This window comes from Sebastes umbrosus, chromosome 5 (assembly GCF_015220745.1).
Source record: "Sebastes umbrosus isolate fSebUmb1 chromosome 5, fSebUmb1.pri, whole genome shotgun sequence".
NCBI lineage: Eukaryota > Metazoa > Chordata > Actinopteri > Perciformes > Sebastidae > Sebastes > Sebastes umbrosus.
The window spans coordinates 38300429-38328289 of NC_051273.1; the positions used below are offsets into that span (position 1 = coordinate 38300429).

General features: G+C 42.4%; 2 protein-coding genes across 6 annotated transcripts in view; both read right to left on the bottom strand.

Moving 5' to 3' along the window:
* LOC119488552 (unconventional myosin-VIIb) overlaps positions 1–2402 on the bottom strand; it is a 34151-nt gene extending 31749 nt beyond the window's left edge. Inside the window, exons 1-6 of the mRNA XM_037770309.1 lie at positions 2364–2402; positions 2083–2164; positions 1574–1611; positions 1341–1442; positions 1096–1248; positions 396–580 (exon numbers count right to left, since the gene is read on the bottom strand). Of these exons, the coding sequence (XP_037626237.1) occupies positions 396–580; positions 1096–1248; positions 1341–1442; positions 1574–1611; positions 2083–2164; positions 2364–2402 (599 nt within the window). The remainder of the gene's footprint in view (positions 1–395; positions 581–1095; positions 1249–1340; positions 1443–1573; positions 1612–2082; positions 2165–2363) is intronic.
* A 1718-nt stretch (positions 2403–4120) lies between these two features.
* On the bottom strand, positions 4121–26909 carry sap130a (Sin3A-associated protein a). 5 transcript variants are annotated; one of them, XM_037770071.1, is made up of 21 exons: positions 26887–26909; positions 23619–23746; positions 23258–23523; positions 20916–21083; positions 20693–20819; positions 20452–20567; positions 20232–20356; positions 18620–18767; positions 18437–18527; positions 18205–18309; positions 17945–18086; positions 16784–16899; positions 16278–16565; positions 16010–16181; positions 13144–13242; positions 12698–13059; positions 12109–12354; positions 11161–11286; positions 10947–11050; positions 9767–9880; positions 4121–5575 (listed from the first exon to the last, which is right to left on the bottom strand). In XM_037770071.1, exons 2-21 carry the CDS (start codon positions 23728–23730, stop codon positions 5417–5419), a joined length of 3186 nt encoding a protein of 1061 aa, XP_037625999.1. In that variant the 5' UTR covers positions 23731–23746; positions 26887–26909; the 3' UTR covers positions 4121–5416. The 5 variants fall into 5 exon arrangements, with proteins under 5 accessions (XP_037625999.1, XP_037625997.1, XP_037626000.1 ...); XM_037770069.1 differs by having other exon boundaries at positions 26771–26905; XM_037770072.1 differs by lacking the exon at positions 26887–26909 and adding an exon at positions 26016–26166 and having other exon boundaries at positions 12109–12324.
* Positions 26910–27861: the final 952 nt, after the last annotated feature.

Consider the following 27861-nt stretch of genomic DNA (forward strand, 5'->3'; position numbering starts at 1 on the left):
CCAAGTTGACATATTCAGATATCTAGTTTTGTTCAAAACACAACGACATTCAGTTTACTATCATAGACGACTAAGGAAACCAGCATATATACACATTTGACAAGCTGTAACCAGAGTTTTTTGTAATTTTTACTTTAAAAAAGGACTTAATAGATTATAAAAATAGTTGTGGATTCATTCACTGTCAATCGACTAATCAATTTATCATTTCGGCTCTATAATGTTGTCTTTTTTATGCAACCATTACTTGTCACACTTCTTATTAACAGAGCACTCCTGCAAAAGAGAGCTTCTCAGTGGGTTTCCCCAGTATGAATAAAGGATTCAATGAATTAATCAATCATTTGACACAGTCTAAATACTGATCTAGAATCAGCCTCAGACAAAAAGCAGACCTGATGACACAGCATTGGTTCTTTCGGCTGCGGCGCATGTTGAAAAAGCAGCTGTCTGCTATGGCGAAGACGTGCGGCGGCAGTTCACCGAGCCTCCGGTCTGTGTACATATGCACATGCTCGGTGGTGTAAATGGGCAGCAGCTGGTAAGGGTTGACTGCAACCAGAATGGAGCCTGTGTATGTCTAAAAACAGAAAAGGGTGTTAACTACCACACAGTAGCACAGTTGAGGAGTGTGTGTACATGTGCTTCCACCACAATAACCTGTTTATGCTCATCATCAAGCCAGTGCCCCCCCACCCCCCCCCCCACCCCACCCCCCCACCCCCCACCCCACCCCACACTGTGGTTTATAATATAAAGAACAACTCCTACATAAAGGAATATCAGCCTTTGTAAATTCTGCCCCCAGCATTTAGTAGTAGTATTTCTATACAACAAAATGGCCTGATTCATAATTTAACACACACACTGCTGAACTTTGATGCTTTGATGACATAGAAACACTGAGATGTCTCTTTCGACAGAGGCTCATTTGTCTCTATGGAGACAAACAGCACTGTGACAAACGGGGCAAAGTCTAAGATAGAAAGCCAATCAGAGCAAGGGAAGACACAGGCGAGTAAGCATTTCCACAGCAGGTTATGGACACAATAAAACATAGGCGGTTCAGAGTGCATACTGGGAATAGAAACCTACATAGATGGTGCCTTCTTTGTGTCGCACCAGGAGATTCCTGAGGAGCCCTGCCTCGTTGAGATCACCGAGCCTTATCATGTCATCCACACCCTTCACAGAGGTGGGGTGCATGGGCCGGATGGTGCCCTCCGTCTTCTTGTTGATCTTGTGCTCCTGTATGAATTTTATGAAAGAGTTGACTTTAAGGCTTGCACTCATTTTTTCTGGACCTGAATAAAAAGGCAAACTCTTGTGGGGTTTTGTACCTTTCCTTCATCATCGATCAGCTGGAACTGTCCAGTGTCTGTCACCTTGACCTCGGCCCCGAGCGGCACCTCGACACCGGAGTCCACCCATACAAAATCCCCCTAGATGGCGAAACCAGAAGTTGTAAAATAAAAAACGCCATACCGAAAACGCCCAACAGTCTCAAAATGACCATCTGGACATTATACATTTTAGAATTATCTGTAAATATTAAAGAGATACTCATTCTTACTTTACTCAAATGCAACATAGCAGAAACCTGGATTAAGCCTGTAAAGAAAAAGAGAAAATATCGTAATACAGATTCAGCCCAGTCACATTAATTATACTTAACAAAGACCTGCTATCAAACCAATATTACCTGTCAGTTAGGTATACTCAGTAGGCTTTAATAGTGTGGACCATACCTCAACATATTTATAGCAAAATACTGTCGATAAGATATCATTTAAAATAATAATACAAAAAACTTGAAATTACAAGCCGTTTTGGAGTCCTTGAACATTTTTAATTTTGACTGCACAACTTAAGCACAATTCTAAAACATCTAATTTTAACATAATATCTACTGTATATGACTTTCACTTTCAAGACACTTCTATTAATGATTTTGTATCAAATCGCATTATAAGATCACAATGGAAAAGTCATAATGAAAAAAATACAACTAACATATTGAAGTTACTTCTTTGGAAACAGTAAGATACGGAGTGGAATCACAGATTTCATGTCAACTCTTACCTGAGGATAGTTGAGTCTTTGGTGGAAGCCCCTGCTGCTGCTGCTGCTGCTGCTGCTGCTGAGGGAACTTCTCCTCGAGTGACTGTGAAGCAGGAAGCAGGAAGTTTTCCCAGCAAACACCTCTTTATGGCCCTTTGACTTTGCTCCTGCAAAGGTAGAGCCACCCAGTGTCAGAAGACTCGAGGCCTATACTTAATATCATCACAGAGCATCCACTTAACAATAACTGGAATTTGCTGTTAAATATCTCATGTTAATGTAAAGATGATACATGTTCTTACCTTTAAATTAACAGACGTCTGGCTACTGAAAAAAGTCATGCTCGGCTTCACGGTGGTTGACGACGAGACAAGACTACAGTAGTACGGCTATCTACTGTAAACTATATGAACACAATATGCGTATCTAATAAATAGAAGGTAAACTAAATTTACATTATTGAAAAAACAACACATGAATCTTAAAAAAAAAACTCTTCTTTGCTAATTTTCTTCTTTGAAATATTGAATAATGATAAACACCAGACAAAACAGTACTCTTTGATGACACAATCAGTCAGCCGATGTCAGAAATCACGCTAAAAGTAGACAGTGGATTACCCAAATGCCAGTAAGTCACTTTTCCTAATCCATAAACAGATGTCACAGGTCAAGTACTGCCAACGTGTTGCGCTGTAATTCACGGCAATTATGTTGTAAACAGCAGATAGTAAATAGAAATGAGGCTGGGCTCACTCTGGAGATGTGACAATGTGATCTTGCTGGATAAAAACAGCTCATACCATCCATATCAGCTGTGTGGTGTGGGACAATATTGACAGATCAGACCGAACAGGTAAGTTATGCACATGTAGACGTTTGAAAAGGCTTAAATCCTACAATCTGTTGAGGGTACATTGTAGGTTCCTCATATTTAATGACAAGATAATGTAAGATCCGTGTCTGAGCATGCTCCTTAAAGGGATAGTCTGGGTGTTTTGAAGTGGGGTTGTATGAGGTACTTATCCATAGTCAGTGGATTATAGTATGTAGTACAGTCTATATACAGTAGATGACAGTCGGCACGCCCCCAGTTTGGAGAAGCAGACAGGAGTTACTGCACGGGAACAAAGCAATGTACTGCTGTGGACGGGGGCAGCAGCAAAAACTATTTTAGCCACTTAAAAGAAAGACCCACTAAAAAAAAAAGAAATGTGTACGCTATATTTAGAATATTTTTGCCGGTTTAGCTTGCCTAGACAGCTATACAGTCTGTGACTCTGACGGGGAACTAAGGCTGTTATCTCAACCAGACTCCATTGAAAAAAACAGTAATTTTACCTAGTAGAACACTTGGGTTGCTGGTCTACCGCTGCCTCGATCGGTTAGTTTGTTTGCGTTATTGTGTGACTTTGGTTTATCTCAGATTCACCAAAGTCACACAAGAGCACAAAACAAACTAGCCGATCGAGGCAGCGATGAACAGCAGCAACTCCCATGTCCTGCGAGGTCAAATTACAGTTTTGTTTCCCAAATGGAGTTTGGTGGATACAACAGCTTCAGTTCCCTGTCAGAAAGGGCTATCTGATGGCAAGGTGGAAAGTGGAAAAAATATTCTAAATATAGCATACACTTAAACGGATATTGATTTTTTTAAGTAGTCCTTTCTTTTAGGTGTCTAAAATACATTTTGCTGCTGACCCCGTCCACAGCAGTACGTTGCTTTGCTCCCATGTCGGTAGTCCAGTCTGTTACTCCAAACTAGGGGCGTGCCGACCGTCATCTGTTGTAGGTAATATACTGACTATGGATAAGAACCTCATATAACCCCACTTAAAAACACCCATCTATCCCTTTTGAGAGGATCCAGGATAATACTGTAAAGCAATAATCCTGCAATCTCACTATCTGTCCTCAGGTGTGGTATTTTTATGTTTCACTTTTTTAAAGCATATACAATATTAAAAACGATATAAGAATGAAGAATTGAAAAAGTGAAAAAACAAAACTTTCAACCAAGTGTTAAAGAAAACTATAACAGACATAGCAAAATAACAGTGTATCAGGTATTGTTTAAGTGTCTTTACTATAATTACACAGACAAAAACAATGTACAACAGCTGAATGTTTCGGGCTCACTTCGTCTCATTAACGTCATTATCGTTACACTGCGAAATGAAGCGGCGCACGTCACACTGCACGAAATGTTTCGAGTACAAAACTTGAAAAGAACCAGGTCAATGGAAAACCAAAAGCACATTTACAGTGATTTACATGAACTCAATCCACCAGTGTGATCACACAAGGACACTCGGCTCTCTTTCTTTCAAGCGCTTTCTGAAACCAAATGAAAGTTTTGTTTATACCACCATGACATCCATTTACTTTGGATTAAGTAGATGATTCACGGCAGTTTAAATGTAAAGTTAACTTGGCATTATGAATATGCAGTATGTTCTCGCTTTCAGGTGACCATCTTAGGACACTAGCTTTGCTTTTAAGAGCTTTTTTGATATTAAGTCAAATCAATTAGCCACATTTAGGTTCTCTCTTAGTACTTTTTTGTATTTCAACCAACGTTAATTAATCCCATTATCTTTTAGATTAGCCCTAAACCTTTAGCTGGTAATAGGCAACTGTTCACCCATACTAAAATGAACAAATCTGAACTAGAAAAATGCAGGTGCAGGATGTTCAGAGAAAAAAGGGGAAGCAGTGAAAGTAACCCGACACTTTGAATGATATTTTAAGAATATTTCGACAGCATGTGGAACAGCTTTCACGTGTCCCCCATTCATCTCATGTACACTGACAAAATGAAGGCACAGATTAATGAGAAGAGTACGATTGAGATTAGTCTGTACACACAGCTTGCTAACTTACTCCTTTTAAATGATTTGGATTTGACCCATTTGATAACTCAGGTGGCTCACCTTAACGGAATACTTTTAGTGCATTTAGTGACAAATATCAAAAGATACACAATGTGCCAGTTCAAACATTGTCTTAAAAGAAAAGGCAGAAATTAAGTTAGTAAAAATGGTCTCTGGGGTCTTCAAAAATTAACAAAAAAAAAGGGGGGGTGGGGGGGTACAGTGACAGTTAGCCACTCTAATGCAACCTACAATGCTCCACGCTCAATATGTGCGTTGAATGAGAACCTATTCCTGATGGGCTGGTCTGCATCTCGAAGCCCTCCCGTCACTTCTCTCTGTCTGCTCTCAGGCAGATAGGGAGGGTGCGTGCGATTGTATGCAGCAAATCATAGCACCAAATTCTGAGCAGCTCCTTCAACCCTCCAGAGAGGGGGGACGGCGGCGGTGGTGGTGGTTGTCGACAGAGGAGAAGGTCCAAGCTTATGCCCGCTCTTTACGTTTCAGTTTGGAGGACTTCTTGACGGCGCCGTTCTTGTTGAGCAGCTTCAGCACTTTCTCCTTGTGGTCAAGCACTTTCATCATGGTGTCTCTGGCCTCGGTGACCTGGTCCATCACCAGCTTACAGCGCTGCATGTTACCCTGAGGACAAACGCACAAACACATTCAGCTGCTGAAAGCAAACTTGTGGGTAAACCAAAGCAACCAGAACCAGCCCAGAGGGAAATGACTCTGGCTTCCTCGCTTTCCAAAGCAATCCCATATGACAAAAAAAGTGCAAAATGCAAAGAAATCCCGGCCGCTGTGAACACCTACATCACAACGCCGGTTAGCGTAGTTGAAAAGCCCGGATTCAAAAAACTCATTAAGACACTTGATCCAAAATATAAACTGCCTGGTCGCAAATTTTTTGCGGAGAAAGCTCTACCGGAGTTCTACATTTCAGTGAGAGAAAAGTTGTCCAACCAGCTAACAGAGGTGACCCACTTCTCCACAACTACCGATCTGAACGTCCAGCTAACAGAGGTGACCCACTTCTCCACATCTACCAATCTGAACGTCCAGCTAACAGAGGTGACCCACTTTTCCACATCTACCAATCTGAACATCCAGCTAACAGGTGACCCACTTCTCTACAACTACCGGTCTGAACGTCCAGTTAACAGAGGTGACCCACTTCTCTACAACTACCGATCTGAACGTCCAGCTAACAGAGGCGACCCACTTCTCCACAACTACCAATCTGAACGTCCAGCTAACAGAGGTGACCCACTTCTCCACAACTACCGGTCTGAACGTCCAGTTAACAGAGGTGACCCACTTCTCTACAACTACCGATCTGAACGTCCAGCTAACAGAGGCGACCCACTTCTCCACAACTACCAATCTGAACGTCCAGCTAACAGAGGTGACCCACTTCTCCACAACTACCGGTCTGAACGTCCAGTTAACAGAGGTGACCCACTTCTCCACAACTACCGATCTGAACGTCCAGCTAACAGAGGTGACCCACTTCTCCACAACTACCAATCTGAACATCCAGCTAACAGAGGTGACCCACTTCTCTACAACTACCGATCTGAACATCCAGCTAACAGAGGTGACCCACTTCTCCACAACTACCAATCTGAACGTCCAGCTAACAGAGGTGACCCACTTCTCCACATCTACCAATCTGAACATCCAGCTAACAGAGGTGACCCACTTCTCTACAACTACCAGTCTGAACGTCCAGTTAACAGAGGTGACCCACTTCTCCACAACTACCGATCTGAACGTCCAGCTAACAGAGGTGACCCACTTCTCCACAACTACCGATCTGAACGTCCAGCTAACAGAGGTGACCCACTTCTCCACAACTACCGATCTGAACGTCCAGCTAACAGAGGTGACCCACTTCTCCACATCTACCAATCTGAACATCCAGCTAACAGAGGTGACCCACTTCTCCACAACTACCGATCTGAACGTCCAGCTAACAGAGGTGACCCACTTCTCCACAACTACCGATCTGAATGTCCAGCTAACAGAACCAAAGCTGTGAGCCTGAATAAGTGGACCAGACTGCTTTGGCCACAGGCTGCACCTCGTGATTGGTGAGTCTTTCTACACTAGTAGGAAAATAATATTTTTTATTATCAGCAATGTTACAACAGCTTACTGGTAAACATAACAATAAGTTACTTTACAGGTATTACATGCCATTAAAAATGGTGTTTGTGTGTGTTATGTATTTATCAAAATATATAAAGCACTTATTGCCAGATAACTATTTGGTTAAAGTGAATACTGTTGGATACTGTTTTGTTAAATTTAACTTGATTTCTTAGTTAGTGGTTCCAATAGAAACCACTGATGAATATAAACAAGAAAGTTTTAATGCAGAAATATACTGCAGGGACTACAAGAATCATCCTAATGGTGTGATTGTATGCATCAAAGGTTTAAATTGAGCATTTATGAAGTGCTTAGAGGATATTTGAAAATATAGCGGTATATATCGTGTATCGCGATATTGCCTAAAAATATTGCATTATTTTCAGGTCATATCACCCAGCCCTAGGGTAAAGACAATGATTCAGAAAGAGAGAGCAGCATTTACAATGCAATAGCAGGCCTCCTTAGCCTTATCAGTGCCACAAAAAGATGTCTGACAAAGTAAAGTACAGTAAAACTTTCAACAAAATGTAGCAACTGTATTACGGGCTCTACAGAATAGTTCAAAAGCTTCAAACACTCATTCATAACGTTGACTTTTGAATTCTATATCAACATTGGAATGCTGTCTATTCATTATGTTTACACCCAGTGTTTCTGCACAGTTGCAGATAAAGATTAGGCTACAACATAGACTGTATACATAGATGGACGACATGTCTCCACTTCCTCCCTCTGTACAAAAGTGAAGCCAAAATATCCCGGATATGGGAGCTGCCATCTTGAGATTTGGATGTCATTTGGAGCCAGAGTCTGCACAGTAATGATCGGGGGCTGGAGCCACGGTATGAAGGTCCCGCCCACACATCCGCCCGAACCAATCAAGAGCCGAGCACGGCCGCAGCTTGTTAGCGTGAGCCACCTAGCTGCTACGTTAGCACCACGGTAGCTGTTTGTACGGGTGGGCGATATATCATATCACGATGTTTCAGGCAGGATCATAATCTTTTCACAATTTTTTTTTTCATGCAGGTTTTAAAGACAATTTTGCAAGTTACTGAACATTACAACCAAACTAATTTACCCATTTAAAAAAATACAGCCCTATAAGCTAATAAAACATAAAGAAAAAGATCCCTGTCTGCTTCCTCTCTCTACTAGGGATGCTCATTTTGAAAAAAATTCTTAACCGATAACCGACCCTCGTTAACCGATTATTAACCGTTAACCGACAAGATTTGTGCCTCGCATGCAGCGGTGTACCAGCTGCAGGAGATATTGGTTGACGGGAGTCTCCAGTTCACCGTCCGGGAGCGTTAACTTAGCAGCTACGATGCTGCGTGTAGTGTCGCGGACATGCAGCCACTTTCCCAGTAAAAGTCTCCGCCGCACATTTAGTTTCGTTTAGCAGGTTGTCAGCTGTGTGTCTGCCCGGCGTAACTTTAGTGAGTATCCAACAAGCAGTGTTTGTATTTGTGCTACGTTAGCAGCTCTAGTATTTGCCGGAGGCTTCGTGCTCGCCGCCGCCACACGTAGTCTGCGTAACTTTAGTGAGTTTCCAACAGACCGTGTGTGTGTGTTGGCGGTGAGTGTGAGGTTGTTGGTGGCGTTCTGTGAACGTAAGTGTAGCAAGTGTGTGTACACTTTATTTGTCGGTGAATAAATGCTATGAAACTACAACTCCTCCGCTCCGCTCTAGAGAGCCAGAGACCGGAGTCGACTTCCTGTATCCTGCACCTCCGGCTCCGCCTCTTAAGGTGGACTGTTAAGGCGGACCAGCTTTTCTCCTTAAAGAGACGAGCTGCTCCTCTGAGCCGCTCAGCTTTTGAGTTAATTATTAACATTTATTTTAACCGTTTTAACCGATAGCGTTAATCGGTTAAAATGCTTAATGTCGGTTAAACGGTTCATTATGAACATCCCTACCGCCTACGTTGCTTCTCAGAGCCAATAACAATCGACGTAGACCCCGGTGAACTGGAGATGTCCGCCGGTATGTTGTGCGTCCTTTGAAAGTCGCTTGTAACGGCGGTACTGTGCTGTAATCCGACGTTGATTAAGTCTTGACGACTATACACATACTTGCCTGACAAAACTCGACGAGCAAATCCAGCATTCACACAAATAAGCACCAAACTAGGAAACAAAGAGCCGCTGTACTGAAGCGCGCCGCTAACTTGAAACTACCAGCAACTGCAACTGATAGAATGTACACTGTAGCACGGTTCTACGATCTCGCTGTAAAGGCAGATCGTAGAGACATTTTAATCGTTCACGATTTAATATCATCATATCGCACACCCCTAGCTGTTTGGCAAGAAAGACAACAACTAACCATAATATCTTTAGAACTACATTTATGATCAAACTGACACATGTTCTATTACACACACTGGTAACTACCTAAAATGAGAGAAACCATCTTTGGGATTTTTTTTTTTTGACGTGTACTTTGACTTTGAGTTTGGCCCATGTCTCATCCACTAACATGGAGGGGGTGGGTTTTATGACTTATACTGCAGCCAGCCACCAGGGGGCGAGATCCAGATGTTTCGGCTTCACTTTTGGGGAGCTGTCATGTCGTCCATCTTTACATACAGCTGCCGGGCTACACTAATATTAGTATTATAGTATTTGTAGAATTAGATTCCAGTGGTGAGGTCTTAACAACCTTACCTGTATAAGCTCGTTGATTCGGTGAAGGTCATCATCAGAGCCTGCTCTCTTCTTAGGAATCAGGCCCTCTTGTAGGGTGGAGAGGCGGCTGTACACATCATGCTCCAAACTCGACTACGGATCGAGTAACAAACACACATTGTTAATAGAAGTCCAATCAAAAAAATTAAAGAGTGCACAAGAATGACTTTCTCTCTCACTGAAAGACATCAGTGAATATGAATGGAAGGTGTAGCGTATAGTATAGTGTTCAATAAGTTACAAAAGTAGTCTGCTGTCACCTTGTTTGGTCTGTAAATGTGCTCATGTGGCTGTAATATTTTAATTCTAACCAATATGTGTCATTATTGTAGTCATACTATTACAAGGAGTTATGTGTGAATTTCTCTCCAACATAAGGACAAAGCAGAACTCAGCCACAAACCAAACTTAGCCTTTATTGAGATCACTGATAATTTCAAGAAGACCAAGAGGATAAACAATACTACTAGTTATATTGCAGGTCTGGGTAGGGATGTCACAGGAACTGATACTTTGGTACGAAGTTGATGCCAAAATTCTGAAAATGTGATGGTACTTGTACTGACAGCGTCCCAGGGACGATAGAAAATGGGTGTGGGATGCGTTAAATTCACTATCGACGTGTTCAGGGGACACACCCTATTTTTGTCCCTGATAATGCTACATTGTGAACAACAAAATCCATGTTGAAATCAGCAGGACGAGAGCTAGTTAACGTTAGCTGTTAGCTCTGTGCAGGACGGTGCTGCTTAACAGCTGCTAACAGCTAATGTTAACTAGCCCTCATCCTGGCGATTTCAACATGGGAGGTGCCATTTATTTATTTATTTAGTCTAACGTTATCATGATGTGCTCTGATGTAATCTTGTCAAATTTAGTTTTTGGTGAAAAACGCATAAATCCAGTTGTTTAAAGGAGATGTTTTCACAGCAATATAAAATAGATAATAGAGAGGTAATTATGACCTGTTTAACTTCATAACAAAAAACAGTATGCACACGGTAATAAAGGAGTGGATGTTGAAGTACACTCCTTAGTACTTTTGGTTTTTACCATGGTATCGATTTGGTATCGAGAATCGTGGAATTTCACTGGAAGGTATAGACTACTAAATGTCTGCTATCGTGACATCCCTAGGTCTGGGTCCAGTAGCACTCACCAGCTGCCTGAGCTGTGCAGCACACAGGTGAATTTTCCAGCCTTGTGCTCTGCATGCCACTCCTCTCTGATTGGCCATATCCTGCAAGCTGCCCTTCTTCTCCTCTGAGAGAAAAGCAAAGGGTTGTTGTTAGAAAGAAAAAGCCACTGTCATTCAGTTTTCATTCACTGTATAAAATAGAAATATTTTTGCCGGTGAGAAGGACGCTACTGACCTTTGACCCGGATGTCGCTGTACCTCTGGAAGTGGTGGTAGGCAGCTTTCCAGGGGTTCCGGTAGTGCCGCAGGAGAGTAACAGGAGGTCGAGGCCTGACTGGCACATAACGCACTCCTTCCTCATCTGGAAGAACAAAACAAGTGTTAAAGTGCTGATTACAAACATCATCATCACTGACACACACACACACACACACACATTATCATAGTGTTCATTTTGGCAGCAATTTTAGATTTAGTCTTAATCTTACGAAAATGCTTATGTTATTAGTTGTAGTCACATTTTAGTCATTTTTATCCCGTAGCTTTAGTCGACAACAATTCAAAACGTTTTGGTCCAGTTTTAGTCGACGAAAAGTTGAACTTTTAGACAAAATGTTTTCTCTCTTAATTTTGTCAGCTTGTTTTAGTCATCAGATTATATTGAACTGTTCAGCCAATCTAGTCTAGCCAAAACCAACAATTTAGTTATTTTAGTCAAACTTATTTCATATTTTATCTGATCATTATCTGATGAAAAACACAGGTTGAATGATTAACCAGCTTTGCTACTCCGAGTCCTCCTGACTGTGCTCATCAATGATGCGCAGGTCAGTCCAGTCTCACCACCCAACATGCAAAAATATTTGTCAATCAACCATCCAAACTCAACTCAACCCAAACCACACCACAAACGTTATACATTACAGTAGCACAATTGTGGAAGATGACGAAAATAAAAGGGAGATTTTGGTAAACTTTGTATTTTTTAAACTACATTTTAGTCAAATCTTTTTCCGGCAACGATACTGCATGTTGATATCGTCACCATTAGTGTTTAATGACGCCGGTGCCATCTCCTCATCCTCTCGTCTTAGTCGTGGAAAAAAAGGAAGTTGACAAACATCAGTTTTCGTTAACGGAATCAACACTGCACTGTGACAAGGGATGGCATTACATTACATACCAACATATTCCCTTGGTGGAGATTCGCGCCTCTCAGCCCTGCCGGTGATTGGCCTGCCCGGGGCTTTCTCCTCGTCTGTGCTGTTGGTCTCCACCATCTCGCTCTCCTCTGTAGAAATAACATGCTGCTGCTTGCGGGGCTTCTTCCTCGGGGAGGCCCCAGGGATCAGATCTCCGGTGGCAGGAGTGTTCAGGGTGGAGGCCTGGGTGGTGAGGGCTGGGGGTGATGACAAGTTAGCATTGGGGTCTGAAGGGGAAAAGATAAACACATTGTGTATATTTCAGTTTCCTTATGTAAATCCGTTTCCTAGAATTTTACATGAATCAATTTCACTGATGACTCACTGAGCATTCACACAAATAGGCAACAAACTAGGAAGCAAAGAGCCGCTGTACTGAAGCGCGCCGCTAACCTGAAACTACCAGCAACTGCAACTGGTAGAATGTACACTGTAGCACGGTTCTACGATCTCGCTGAAAAGGCAGATCGTAGAGACATTTTAATCGTTCACGATCTAATATCGTCATATCGCACACCCCTAGCTGTTTGGCAAGAAAGACACAACAACTATGACTGTTGTACTCCTCACCTTGCTGCGAGGTGTCCATGGTCTCCACCTCCTGCTTAATTTTCAGATCAGGGCAGGCGGAGCTGGCAGCACAGGCTGCAGTACTGCTGGCTGCAGGCTGAGTGGGGGAGGCCACAGTGTTGGCCATTGAAGCAGGAACGGGGGGAGTAACAGCCATGGCTGTTGGCAGGGCTGAGAGGACAGTGGACGGCTGGGAGGGAGGCATGGGCCCCGGCGTGGCGAGCATGGTGGGGATGGCTTGGGTGAGGTGCTGGGCGTTTGATGACACGACCTGTTGCTCTCCTCCCTGAGAAGGCAGAGCCTCTACTGTAGCCATGACAGGAGGGGCCACTGTCATGTGCACCTCAGCTTTGGGTTTCACACTGAGAGGAATGGAAAGTGTCAGGTTACAGACTCAGATCATAACTTATAATGTAACTGATGCGATGGATGTGACAGAGGCTCACCCTGCAGGTCGGGGAGATCCTGCTCCCCTCACACCACTCTCCATTCTGCCACTACTGGGTTCACTGGGCTGGGTGGGGATCAGGTTCTTACGAACACAACTGAAACACAAAAACAAGCGGGATTGGTTTGGTAAAAAAGATCATGTTTTGAACTTTACAAGTTTCTGTCAAACTTTATTTAGAGAATCTAATGCTGACAATCAACCTGCTATAAAATGACCATGCACCACTGAAAAGCCTAGATTAAAAAGGGCAGAGCAGTCTAAAACCCAGTTTCCGGTTTATGTCTAAAATTAGGTCAGTTAGGGTAACCATCAGAGGTGGGGGACTCGAGTCACATGACTTGACTCGAGTTGCAAATTTGAGGACTTGAGACTTGCTTGACTAACATCGATAAAAGACTCGACTTGACTTTGACTTGGTATTCATGACTTGAGACTTGACTTAGATGACTCGAAAGGACTTGACTTATTTGTTTTTAATTAAATATTTTTGTATTTTTCTAGATATTGAGAAGTTATGTTTTGTTTTTGAAACATTGAGTGATTTCTAGTGCAAAGCGTGCAAACCTGGCAACCTACTAGGACACAGCAGAGGCCAACACAGGAGGCAGTGAGCTGTCATGGAGGGGCCTAGTCTAAAAATCATAAAATTTGGATTCAATGATTATGTTGTTGATGACGTTAGTAAGAAGAGAACAGCGATATGCAAAGTCTGCGGCTCAAAAATCAGTGACACGACCACCACAACATCCAACTTCATCCGTCACTACAAAACCCACAGAGAAAGCTAGGTAAGTCTTTTTAGTTAACTTATTGGCTGGTCAAATGTTATCTAGAAAGCTAACGTTAAGTTTAAGCCACATTAGACTTGGCTTAAAATCGATTATGCATTTTATTGAGAAGACATATCATCAGAATTACGTATGACTTGACTTGTGACTTGCTTGACCTGAGCAGTGACTTGCTTGACTTACAGCAGGGACTCGACTTGACTTGCTTGATTCTCACCACAGTGACTTGGGACTTGCTTGAGACTTGAAGGTTAAGACTTGAGACTTGCACATGTGTGACTTACTCCCACCTCCGGTAACCACAGTCTAATGACTCAGCAAAAAAGCAAGTGATAATATCTAGAAATGTGACATGTCTTTGCTTCAGACAGATATTTTTTAGCATCTAACCTGAAAACGATTCCGTCTTTATCTTGATTATGCTAATATTCAAATCTCACAGACACACAGCTACTCGTAAGCAGGTGGTGCTCATAAGGTTGAAACAGGCAATTTAAGACACTTTTGAGCAGTTTGAAAACTGGGCAACGTAAAATTAGAGATTTCTTTCTAAATAGTTTATACATGTCAGAAAAAATTGCTGAAAACATGTGAACAGACTGAAATCTATAGTACTGAATAGTGGAGTTAGACCATTAAACGGAATTTCACCATTTTTGTGTTCAGGATTTTTGGGCCTGAAATCATGACTCAATGATGCACTGGAGATCCATCTATATTAAAACCCCTCCCCCGACACTATATAAAAACTACAGCACATACCATCAGTGGTTCTCCCGCTCAATCATGAATCATGACAACACTTACTTACCACAGCCAGTGGTGTCCTGGTCATCTGGCATACTGGGACAAATTTGTAGTGGACGTCAAAAATTCATTAGGTTTTTACCGGGCGCTGGGCCCCGTCTGTCTCTAACCGGCCCTCTGTGTGAGTGTCATTTGGTGTGCTCATGAGAACGTGCTGCGTGCGTATTCCAGGACTGGGCTCACGGCCAATCACAGCCAGGTTAGTTAAACGTGTGTTTACGTCATAGGCTCTACCGTAGCCTACGCCTTTGCTACTGTTGCCACTGTAAAATGGTGGATAAATTGTTTTGAGCGTCATAACCGCTGCAAAATGACTCATTTCACTATCAGAATTTGCTCAGTTTGGTCCGATAACATTTGGAAAGTCTAGAAGAGTCGAACGATTGAATTATTTTATCCCCATTCAAGTTAGCATAGGGCTAACCGGAAGTTAGCCAGCTTGGCCGGGAGGTCTCTGGTGCACATGCTCTGCCTAAGTAGCACGCAGCAGATAACCAACATGTCATACTGTAACTGTACATATGTAATGAACCCTCACCCGCAATTAGGCACGGTTTCAGAGCAGAGAAAATAAAGCTCATTTTCAAAATTTTTAGATCTCATTTTATAGACTTGGCATTTCTTTTAATCATTCAAATTTGGCTGGGTGGTTTACAACACATTTTTCTGTGGTGTAACAAACCCATTTATTTTTGCTTTACCGAGACTTTAAAAGGACCAATATGTAATATATTTACTGCAATAAATCATTAAATGACCATGATATGTCATCAGAGATTAAGGAAACATGCATGTTGAAATACTGTCTTCTCCAACAGCAATGCCTTCAGCAGCCATAAAAGCAAGCAAACGAACTGGATCAACAACATTAGATTCTACCCGATCTGATAAGCCTCGGCACATCTGTCTGTGGTCCATGTGCAGATGGGTTTTCAAGGCAGCAAGTATTTGAGACACACAGCCGGTGAAATGATTCCGACTGCTGCTGGCCAGAGGCTAACACTGTGATGCTAACACACGCTTACTGCTATCAGTCGCACAGGAGGAGCGGACGGGCCACGGTGCCAATGTTTTGAATTAGGACTGCTGTTATACATTTGAAAATGCTAGCTGTCAGTGCTACATATTGCTCCTTTGAGAAAGTTTCTGAATCCGACTTGGAGCACTGTACATCAAACCTTACGGAAAAAGGTAAGTGAAGTTTAGAAGATGAATACAAAAGTATTCCAAAAGGCCCACTGTCTCACATGCTGGTGTTATACTCACCCTTCATTAGCGGGCTTCTTGCGGAGGATGCTGGGTCTGGGGGAGGAGACCAGGGTGGGGGCTCCTCCTACTCCTCCCTGGGCGTGTGCCTGCACCATAGTGGCGACTGGCTGGGTGGTGCTGAACGTGCTGCTGATGGGGCTAGCCACGAAGCCATCAGCCAAAACAACCCCTGAAGAAAACATGCGTTATAAACATCCCACCACTCAGTGGAGCACTCCTCAACACCATCTTATTTGTACTGAGGCAGTATACATTTAGTGATTACCAGGTTTTGTTTCAGACTGCGCCTGTTGCTGCTGAGTGACTAACGGCGCCTGCTGTAGTCCTTGTGCGCCGATTGGTGCAGACGTGTGCAGGCCCTGCACCCCTATCGGTGCAGGCTGAATGCCCTGCGTAGCGATGGGTGCTGGCTGGATTCCTTGGGTGCTGATCTGTGCAGACGGGAGGCCGATCCGATCCACTGCCATCAGCTGCATGTGGTTTAGATGGACAGTGGTTGCCACGCCAACTCCAGCTTGCGTGGGCAGTGCTGAACTCGGAGCTTGAGGAGTAACTTATTGAGGGGGACAAAGAAGTTAAATTGAGATCTTGTGCTCCCAAGTTACAGGTTTAACCTTCTAGATTCACATTCTAAGTACATAGTTAAGCGTATTTTGTCAACATGTCAACTTGTCACAGTCCAAGCTTTACATGTCCAATAATAAAGGCTATGTTACACCACAGTAGTCAGCTGTGACTGCGAGTAAAACAACATTGGTTAGCAGAACTTACCAGGATACTGGCGGATGGTAGACACAGAGCTGCTGATGGGGGTGTATGTGTGTGTCAGAGGGTAAGACGAGGAGTACGCTGGCAGGAAATACTGGAACTGCACAGGCACAGAGGGCCTTCAAAATAAAACATACAAGATTAATCCAACACTCATTATCATCTCAATATAATACAGTATCAGTGCTTCTGAGGTTCATGCATGTTATTACACAGCTTTGTTGAATGCTCAATTCTGATTGGTCAACTACAGCATTCTACGGTCAGGGCGATGCAAGATGCAAGTCCTGCATCACCCTGTTGGGGCTTATTTCACATCACAACAATGACCCGCTCACTGTCCATTATCTCTTACTTGATCATATTTTAAAAAGTGCTCCAGTCGATCAACCACCCAACGATATTTGTTCTAAATAGTTTGATCGGTGGTCTCTATCAAGGCTGATCAGATGATGCAAAACACATGAAATGGCTTCATCACGCAAACGTATCAGACGTGTTTTTCACTCGCACGTCTCACGAAAGAGATACGCCCTCATTTTAATCCATGTAACCATGACCAGAAGCGTTTATTTGCACTTCAAGTTAATATTTTCGAAAGTACACGCGTAAACACAAGGTTGATACCCAGTGAAAAGGCACTGAATAAATATTAGTGTTGTCACAATACTGGAATTTCTAACGATACAATACCTTCGATACCATGGGGAAAAATGTACACAACATTGAGGGTATAACATTTTTTGATTTTTACTTAAAGATAAATATAACAAGGCTAGTGTTTCCCACAGGATTTTATGAGACTGTGGTGGGTGGATGCTCCCCCAGAAGAAATTGTATATTTTAAAAGTTAGATGCAGCAATCTGGTGCACTTTGAGAGCAAAATTAAGAGTCTAGATCTGTGAAGAACTTTGTGGTTTAGTAAACAATTTTGTGCTCAACAATTTAATCATAAACACATTGGTTGTACAGATATGAATGGTAATGACACAGCAATAAATTCACACCCACAGAGCATGGTAAACAAGACGGGGTCCGTGTTTCGAGACGGGTTGGGTGGGTTGCTGACCGTCCCTCCCCGCAGGGAGAAAGAGCGCAGCAACGGCCACGGCATCAGGGTGCTACGGTATAACCGTATCAATTGGCCAACATTGTGTGCTCACCTGTTGTCACTTCTTGCTTCCATGGTGACGGGATTCGGAGATGACCGATGACCTGGGATGGGGATGAGGTTGGTTCTCTCTCCGGGGTAGTCGGGCTGCACACGGGACGAAGAGTGGGCGATGGGTTGAGGGACCACTTTAGCTGCAAACAACACAGAGGAATAGTTAAGAGGAAGATGTATTAAAACACACTATGAACTGATTCAGATTAAGAAGCACACAACAGTGTTCCAACCAAAGAGACCAAACGGCCAACTTACCAACAGGGATGGCTGAGGTGGTCACTGCTGTAGCATGAGACGAGTGTGAGGCCATTGTCATGGTGACAATAGTGTTACTGGTCATTTGGGTATGTGGCACAGAGCCTAAACATGAAGACAGGATTATCAATCATTTGCTTGAGAATAACTGCACAATTTGAGTGTTCCTTTAGTCAAACATTACCATGTTTTGTGATTAACTTGAGGACATTAATATACAAAAAATCAATACCTATTGTGGTTGTTGATGGCACAGTGTTAGTGGCAACTATCGGTGCCACAGTTGCTGCAGCTACTGGCGTCACCGGACTGAAGATGGGCTTCTGTGGGGAACAAAAAATTAGAACAATTATTTGAGTCATTGTGTTAAATGATTATTTGTCATTTTTGCGGCCAGCCATCAAGAAGCAGTAACCTGTGTCATGGTGTGCGGAGGCTGAGGCTTTTGAGCCCCAATTGCAGGGTGAGACGGCAGGGTGATCCGCGTGGCAGTGTCACGGGCTGTCTGAGACCTCTGGATACTGACGGTGGCCGGAGGGGGGTGAATGGTCAGCCCTGGACGCCTGGGAAAAACATGACTGGCCCTTTAGTGCATCAAATCAGTCCAGAAGGAGTGGTCAGTACAGAACACATCACCATGGTACACAAAGGTTCATTTGTTTTAAAGACTTCTCTCTTCTTACCTAATATACTGAACACGTTTACCTACTTGGGTCTAACTTAAGATTGTGTTGTTTTCTTTTAACCCTCTGAAACCCGCTTGGTCGCCAGCGATCCCGACCGACTTTACTGTCTTTCAGAGGCTGTAGCAGGCTCAGTTGTAAAGCTAGAGTGAATATGTTGGTATCACATGAAACTACAAAACCAAAGGAATCCATTGGTACCAATCATGTCATATTAGCTCCAAAAAACTGGTATTGCCATTTTCAAAGGGTCCCTTGGCTTCTGATCTCAAGATAAGTGAATGTAAATGGGTTCTATGGGTACCCATGAGTCTCCCCTTTAGAGACATGCCCACTTTATGATAATCACATGCAGTTTTATGCATACACCTATTCTAAAGATGGTGTATTTGAATATTTTTGCATACTGGGGTCCCTAAACAGTCTTGGAATTACAGAAATGAGACTCTTGTGGATCCAATAATTGTATTAATGTGTGATGATGTTATTACGCATAGTAGCCATTTCATTTTAGTGAGACAATTTTTTGTAATTAATGACCTGTGGTGACCTCTAGGATAAACACAGCCTCACGACACTTTAGAGTCACAAACTAAAGTATGTAAGAATGGATGGCTTTCCTAGCTAGATTGACAAAAAGGGGGTTTCTGAACAGTTTCCAGAACAGAGGTGCTATATATATATATATATATATATATATATATATATATATATATACACACACATATACATATACACACACACACATATATACATATATACAGACGTAGGCAAAGTTGTTGGTAACGTTCCGTTAAAGAGAGAAAAACCCACAATGGTCACTGAAATAACTTGAAACTGACAAAAGTAATAATAAATAAAAATTCACTGAAAATTAACTAATGAAAATCAGATATTGTTTTTGAATTATGGTTCAGCAGAATCATTTAAAAAAACAAACTAATGAAACTGGCCTATACAAAAATGATGGTACTCTTAACTTTTGTGCTATTTTTATATATATATATATAAAAATAGCACTACATTAAAGAACATATTAAATATAATAATAATTATTATTAATATAAATATAATATATATATATATATATATATATATAAATAATAATATATATAAAAATAGCACTACATTAAAGAACACAAATGGCTATTAAGGATTAAGGAGGACAACAGAAAAATATAGTTTTCCATATAGTCACACCAGGGACAGTTCAACAATCAGTTCTACTTTGCTGTTAAACTAAAAGTTATCAAATTAAATAGCAAATTATTTATTATTCTAGTGTTTACACATGCAGCATTTCTACTTAAACCCTAGTCAATACATTCTTGGATTGCCACTTACCCATGTGCCACCTCTGCAGAGTGTGTGACTGTTGGGCTGATAACCGGGGACTGAGTTCTAGTTGCTGAAATAGGGGCCACCACAGTAGGAAGCACGGCTGTAGACGTCGTTACAGCAGGGCGGGACTGTGGACAGTGGGAGGATGACACTGTTACACACAATGTTTCGAAATGTCCAAAACAATGTCAGCACTTCTTTAGATGAAAGTACATCCCAGTACCTGAATAGTCTGGTGGATGATGTGCTGCACTGTGGGCTGGCCGGGGCCTGCACTTGGTCCGGTGGCTGGCCGCAGGACCGTTTTAGAGCTGGACATAACAGCTGCTGCAGCAGCCCCTACAGGGGAAGAAATAGACTGATGTAGAGAAATGCACCGCTACAAATGAGTGGTAAATGGACTACTGTTTCAAGGACAAGCAAATATCAAGCCTGGCATACTGCTCTTATTACATCATACATACCTCGGGGTAAATGGGATGTGAAGGTCTGGGGAGGGACTGCAGGGGTCCCGATCTGCAGTGCCGGGGCACTGCCCCTAATGATCTGAATGTTTGCTTGCATCAGGTGGTGTAAGTTGCTAGTGTGACCCTGAAACACAATAAAAAGCAGCCCGCAACTTCAGTCATCAGCAAGAAAGAGACAATGACATACAGTACACTATCATCAAACTCACAGTGCACTCACCTGCTGACCACTGATAGTTGCGACAGGAATAGATGGGGTTGGAGCGATACTGCTCTCTATGGTGACAGTAATGTGACCAGGCACCTTGGGGGGTATGGGGATATGACCCTGGTTGGAAGCTGGTGCTGGGGCAATAAGACGACTTGGCATAGGTGACTTCAGGACAGCCTATATAAAAAAAAAAAAAAAAATACATTTCTGTTTTTTTTTTAACTCTGAATGATGTTAAGAACAATGCTAGAAAAAAAACAATGTTAAGTGAGCCGCCACAAAATTGCAATATGAAACAACATGGTGCTGTAAAATACTGTTAAAGGTCTAATTGATGACATTTTTATGTAGAAGAATATTTTTGAAAAATAATACATCTACAGAGCCTTTAGAAAAGTGCAGAATTCGAGTATGGCTTTTCCTGAAAAAAATTATGATTGTGAATTAATCATTTAAAAAATGTTGGAGGGTACAAAATTTATGTTTTATTTATCTCTGTGTAAGATATCTGATGTTCGGTTCCCACTTCTAACAAGGCTTGTGAGCCAATAGTAAAACGACGTTGGTATAACGTGGTATCTCTGGGTCGTCAGTTAGTGTGGAAAATTGGATAAATGATAAGTCCCTGGCAACCACTTGTTGTGAAGTAAATGCAATGGAACAGGGGAGGGAGAATGCAACATCTAGTGGCTGAATGTTATCAATACCACCTTTGAATTGTAAGGTTAGACAGTTTTCGCATGGCCTGGATCCTACTCCCAGTAAATTTTATTAGTGAGCCAGTTGTCAAGCACAAAAATAAGATGTCAAAATTCTTCCAGTTTAAACACATCAAGAACAATTTGCTTCAGATTTATTACTAATTGAGTAGAAGGTGTATCCATAACACAAAAGAAGAAAAACTATCCTATTAACTGATTGTGAAATTAAAGGAACAGTGTGCAACATTTCAGGGGATCTATTAGCAGAAACGGAATATAATATTCATAACTATGTTTTCATTAGTGTATAATCACATGAAACTAAGAAGTGTTGTGATTTGTTAGCTTAGAATGAGCCCTTGATATCTACATAGGGAGTGGGTCCTCTTCACGCAGTCCACAATGTTGCTGAAACCAAACACTTGCTCTAGAGAGAGCCTTTCGTGTTTTTACGTTACTTGCAGGCCACCATAATTCGCTGACACGCTTGTGAAACTGTGGTAAAGTGAGCAGCAAAGCGCTAAAACGTGGTAGCACCAGCCACTATCTGGCTTCTGTTGCTCCTAAAATCGTGTTATTATGGAAAGGATGGACTATGAGCGAGGCAAACCGCACTCCTGTTGAACTATGCAACCTGCATGATTTAAAACATGTCAAAAGCATTGGCTTTTGAAGGTCACAGTCACAGGGTTCATCCCTCCAAATGAAATGACTAGGGCTGTCAAAGTAAACACGATAACGCTAATTTGTTTCAACGCCACTAATTTCTTTAATGCATTAACACAACTTGCAAATTTTAGGTTGTAGCGGGCTCAGTTTTAAAGCTAAAGTGGCATTATATGAAACAAGAAATCCTAAGGAATCCATTGGTACCAACCATGTCATACTAGCTGGTCATGAAGGAGGTTAAATAACGCTCCAAACCTACACTAAATTTTGACGAGGAAAAAAAGGCATGGCCATTTTCAAAGGGGTCCCTTGACCTCTGACCTCCAGATCAGTGAATGGGTTCTATGGGTACCCACGAGTCTCCCCTTTACAGACATGCCCATTTTATGATAATCACATGCAGTTTGGGGCAAGTCATAATCAAGTCAGCACACTGACACACTGACAGCTGTTGTTGCCTGTTGGGCTGCAGTTTGCCATATTATGATTTGAACATATTTTTTATGCTAAATGCAGTACCTGTGAGGGTTTCTGGATAATATTTATCATTGTTTTGTGTTGTTAATTGATTTTCAATATAAATATATACATACATTTGTGTAAAGCAGCATATTTGCCCACTCCCATATTAATTATTAACAAATCTCCCTTTAAGGTACAATTGAATAGATAATAAATCTGTGATTACTTTGCAAGTAATCGTGATTAACTATTTTAATCGATTGACAGCCCTAGAAATGACATAACAAAAACTAATAAAGGCTGTAAGATCTCTACCAATTTAGATTGAAAACAGATCTGAAATAAATAAATAAAGTTTATTGTTCTCTAACCACAGAATGCATTATATCTTGGCCAACTTATGTATGATTTAACTGTGTGCGTCTCACACTGAAGATGGTAAAGACACTATATACTTTACTATTAACATGTATAAAAGCTTCTACAAGTTTTAACAGTTAATAGAGAGATAATCATCACCTTCATCTGTCCCTCAGTGAGGACTGCAGGCTGGCCCTGTGGGAGGTGGACAGAGGGGGCAGGTACAGTCACAGGTGTGCCAGGCTGGATTGGCACGGTTCCGGGAGTAGCTTGTGGCTGACCGTGTGTCTGTACTTGAGGGTAAGGTCTGACTACCATGGTCTCCTGCTTGTCATCTCTGAATGCCAAGGTCCCCACGCCCCCGGCAGGTGGATGATCCTGCTGCCCGTGGTCAGCATCCCGACTGCTATCAGCATCTGCACCAGCTAAAGAAAAAAAGTTTGGTTAAACATTTACTCACAGGTCTTCCTCGCAATATATATGAAATACCCTGCGAGTCCTTTCAATGACAAGAAGTTACCTGGTGGGTTTGCCAGCTGGTTGACAGACACCAGGTTTCCAGCAGAGGGGATCTGAGGTGCTCCCCCGCTGGAAGCAGGCAGCCCGTGTCGGGGGAATTGCTGGGAGCTCATTTTAACTAATTATGACCTAAAATAGTGACAAGATTGTACATTAATTCCAGTACCAGACACACCGAAGATACCATTGAGGTTTAAAGTCAGTTAACAATTGCATTCCTAATATATACAACAAGAAAAGCCGAGCAGTTTGAACCCTTTACAGGCGGTGCTGCGGGGGGGGACAGAAGCAGGCTAATGGAGCGCTAAGGAGTACTCTGAGTACTAGGGTTACAAGCTAACGTTAGCAAGGGAGTACTATGGTTACTAGCTAGGGTTATTAGCTCTGGTTACTAGCTAGGGTTACTAGCTCTGGTTACTAGCTACGGTTGTTAGCTCTGGTTACTAGCTAGGGTTACTAGCTCTGGTTACTAGCTACGGTTGTTAGCTCTGGTTACTAGCTAGGGTTACTAGCTCTGGTTACTAGCTACGGTTGTTAGCTCTGGTTACTAGCTAGGGTTATTAGCTCTGGTTACTAGCTAGGGTTACTAGCTCTGGTTACTAGCTACGGTTGTTAGCTCTGGTTACTAGCTAGGGTTACTAGCTCTGGTTACTAGCTACGGTTGTTAGCTCTGGTTACTAGCTAGGGTTACTAGCTCTGGTTACTAGCTACGGTTGTTAGCTCTGGTTACTAGCTAGGGTTATTAGCTCTGGTTACTAGCTCGGGTTACTAGCTCTGGTTACTAGCTAGGGTTATTAGCTCTGGTTACTAGCTAGGGTTGTTAGCTCTGGTTACTAGCTAGGGTTATTAGCTCTGGTTACTAGCTAGGGTTATTAGCTCTGGTTACTAGCTAGGGTTGTTAGCTCTGGTTACTAGCTAGGGTTATTAGCTCTGGTTACTAGCTAGGGTTATTAGCTCTGGTTACTAGCTAGGGTTACTAGCTCTGGTTACTAGCTACGGTTGTTAGCTCTGGTTACTAGCTAGGGTTATTAGCTCTGGTTACTAGCTCGGGTTATTAGCTCTGGTTACTAGCTAGGGTTATTAGCTCTGGTTACTAGCTAGGGTTACTAGCTCTGGTTACTAGCTACGGTTGTTAGCTCTGGTTACTAGCTAGGGTTACTAGCTCTGGTTACTAGCTACGGTTGTTAGCTCTGGTTACTAGCTAGGGTTACTAGCTCTGGTTACTAGCTACGGTTGTTAGCTCTGGTTACTAGCTAGGGTTATTAGCTCTGGTTACTAGCTCGGGTTACTAGCTCTGGTTACTAGCTAGGGTTATTAGCTCTGGTTACTAGCTAGGGTTGTTAGCTCTGGTTACTAGCTAGGGTTATTAGCTCTGGTTACTAGCTAGGGTTATTAGCTCTGGTTACTAGCTAGGGTTATTAGCTCTGGTTACTAGCTAGGGTTGTTAGCTCTGGTTACTAGCTAGGGTTATTAGCTCTGGTTACTAGCTAGGGTTATTAGCTCTGGTTACTAGCTAGGGTTATTAGCTCTGGTTACTAGCTAGGGTTACTAGCTCTGGTTACTAGCTACGGTTGTTAGCTCTGGTTACTAGCTAGGGTTACTAGCTCTGGTTACTAGCTACGGTTGTTAGCTCTGGTTACTAGCTAGGGTTATTAGCTCTGGTTACTAGCTCGGGTTACTAGCTCTGGTTACTAGCTAGGGTTATTAGCTCTGGTTACTAGCTAGGGTTGTTAGCTCTGGTTACTAGCTAGGGTTATTAGCTCTGGTTACTAGCTAGGGTTATTAGCTCTGGTTACTAGCTAGGGTTATTAGCTCTGGTTACTAGCTAGGGTTACTAGCTCTGGTTACTAGCTACGGTTGTTAGCTCTGGTTACTAGCTAGGGTTAGGTTACTAGCTAACGTTAGCCAGGGAGCCAGGAGCGAGGCGATAACATTAACATGAACATTAAATGGTGTTGATCAAAAGGGATCCCGTTAGAAATCAATGGAACTATGTAAAACAAGACAGGAACCTTTGTGTGAACCTTTGTTGACCGTTCTATAGTAGCATAGTAACATCTGACCAAACTGCTCTCGACAAAAACAACTGGATTGTTGCTGATCAAATATCAAGTTGAAGTACAAAAAACACTTTTAGACTCCCTACATCACAATGACCAACGCGAGATGAGCTCAGTGAGATGCATCTTCCTGTGGTCAGTGGTTCTGGTCCGCTAACCTTAACACTAAAGAGCTACCTTGTTAGCCTGCAGCTATCTGAGCTAGCAGCAGGCTAACGTTAGCATGGCTAACCCTGCTGCCGCCTGCTTTTCTTGCTAAATTCTGAACTTTCTAAAGAGTACAACAATATAGAGCTACAGATCAACCCGTCTCTACGTGTGTGCAGATGTTACCGTATCACGGAGGAACTAGGCGATAGTCTTTTTGTGGATTACTATTTTTTCCATTCGTCTTTTCTTTTTTTCCCAACATAGAAGCCGGAAGAAGGCTCCAAAAGAACCGGACCTCCCTGTTTCATTACACCAATCAGAGAAGAGATTCTCAGATCGCTGACCAATCGGAGCTCTGGGAATGTTTTGACCAACCTAAGACTGCACCAAGAGGGGGGGGGTGTCTCCGGTCTCTAGGGGGACAGCTCGGACGTGCAACACCACAGTCACATGGTTGACGGAGGCAGCCGAGTTAGCACCGGTGCTAATGTGCTAGCACTGCCAGCTGGCTCCAGTGGTTGTGAAGACTACTTTTTACAATATTAAACTAATACTTGCATTCAAAATAATTCAGAAAAATGACAGATTATATGCAAAATGTAGGATATATGGATCAAAATGAAAATGCAGAAACATGTTTCAATATGTTGTGTTGTTTGGTTGTTGTTATGCATCAGCACAACATGTAAAGAGCATTTGAATATTGAGGCTGGTCCATGTATTCAGTCTACATGTATATTTAAAATCGTTAACAATGGATCATATGCATCATGCTATGCATGTAAAATCGTAATCTACAATAGTTGTGATATAAATGTAGTGGAGTAAAAAGTAGGCTATAATAGCCTATTTTGACTCTAAAATGTAGTGTATAAAGTAGCATGAAATACTCAAGTAACTCAAAGTTATAGGTAGTAAATTAAATGCACATATAAGTACTTACCATCACTGCCATGAGCTGTGTATCTGACAGTGTTTCAATATTAAACTTCCAAACAATACAGCGTTTAAGTGTAGGTGCTGCAGCCCAGTGAAATACTGAAAGTAGTCTCTAGATACCTTCGGCAATTTCCGTCTGTCACGTGACCAACGCCTTGCAGGTGGTGGTCCCTCCTCCAGAGTCTCCCGCTTTACAAGCTGATTGGAGCTGACTGCTTGGCTCCTGCCAGTGAACTATCATTTGAGCCCTCCCAGTGCACTGGTGCTACCGGTCCACAATACTTTCAGTTAAACACTAGAGAGCAGTAGCCAACTACAGAAATGTCTCTACTGTTCACTGTAGCTCCCTGTGATTTTGACCTACAGGTCAAGTGTGTGAAAGAAAATTCTTCAGCTGAACAGAAGATCATTTGAGATTTATTTGACATTGAGTGACAGAAGGAAACCACAGGTGGAATTAATCAAATTAATGATGGCTGAATTCCATTTAGCTGCTTCTAGTTTTGTGCATGCACTTCTGCCGCTCTAGGCGAAAAACAATTATTCCGCCCCTCTATTTGCAACAGGACTGGGACAGAAATGTATCCCAGGACCATGAGATGGAGAGGCGTTTTATGCTAGCAGAGGAAAAATTGTGGGCACGTCACCACTGCACTGAATCAAAACAAGACCAGACAGGGAAGCTGAGGTGAGCTGGAACACTAGTCACATTCACGATGAAAATGACTGAACCAATCAGATTTCAACAAAAACAAGGATGAGTCCAAATTTCAACATTGAAAGTATTCGGTTGGCCCAGTCTGACAGGCAGCATTCCACTCTGTGCTGTCAGCCTGCAGTTACTATAGGTTACTTTTTTATTATTATTGTTATTTTGCTCATGATGAATAGTTAGCACATAGCAGGTTGTTCAGAGTTCACTTTCCAAGACTGCACAGACCACCACATTGTCATGGTTAGATGGACGGATGGACGGGCGGACGGACGGAAGGAAGGAAGGAAGGAAGGATGGATGGATGGATGGACGGATGGATAGATGCTTGTGTAAATCCAAAGAAATTGCATCTACATGACTGGGTGAGACACTGTCAAGGG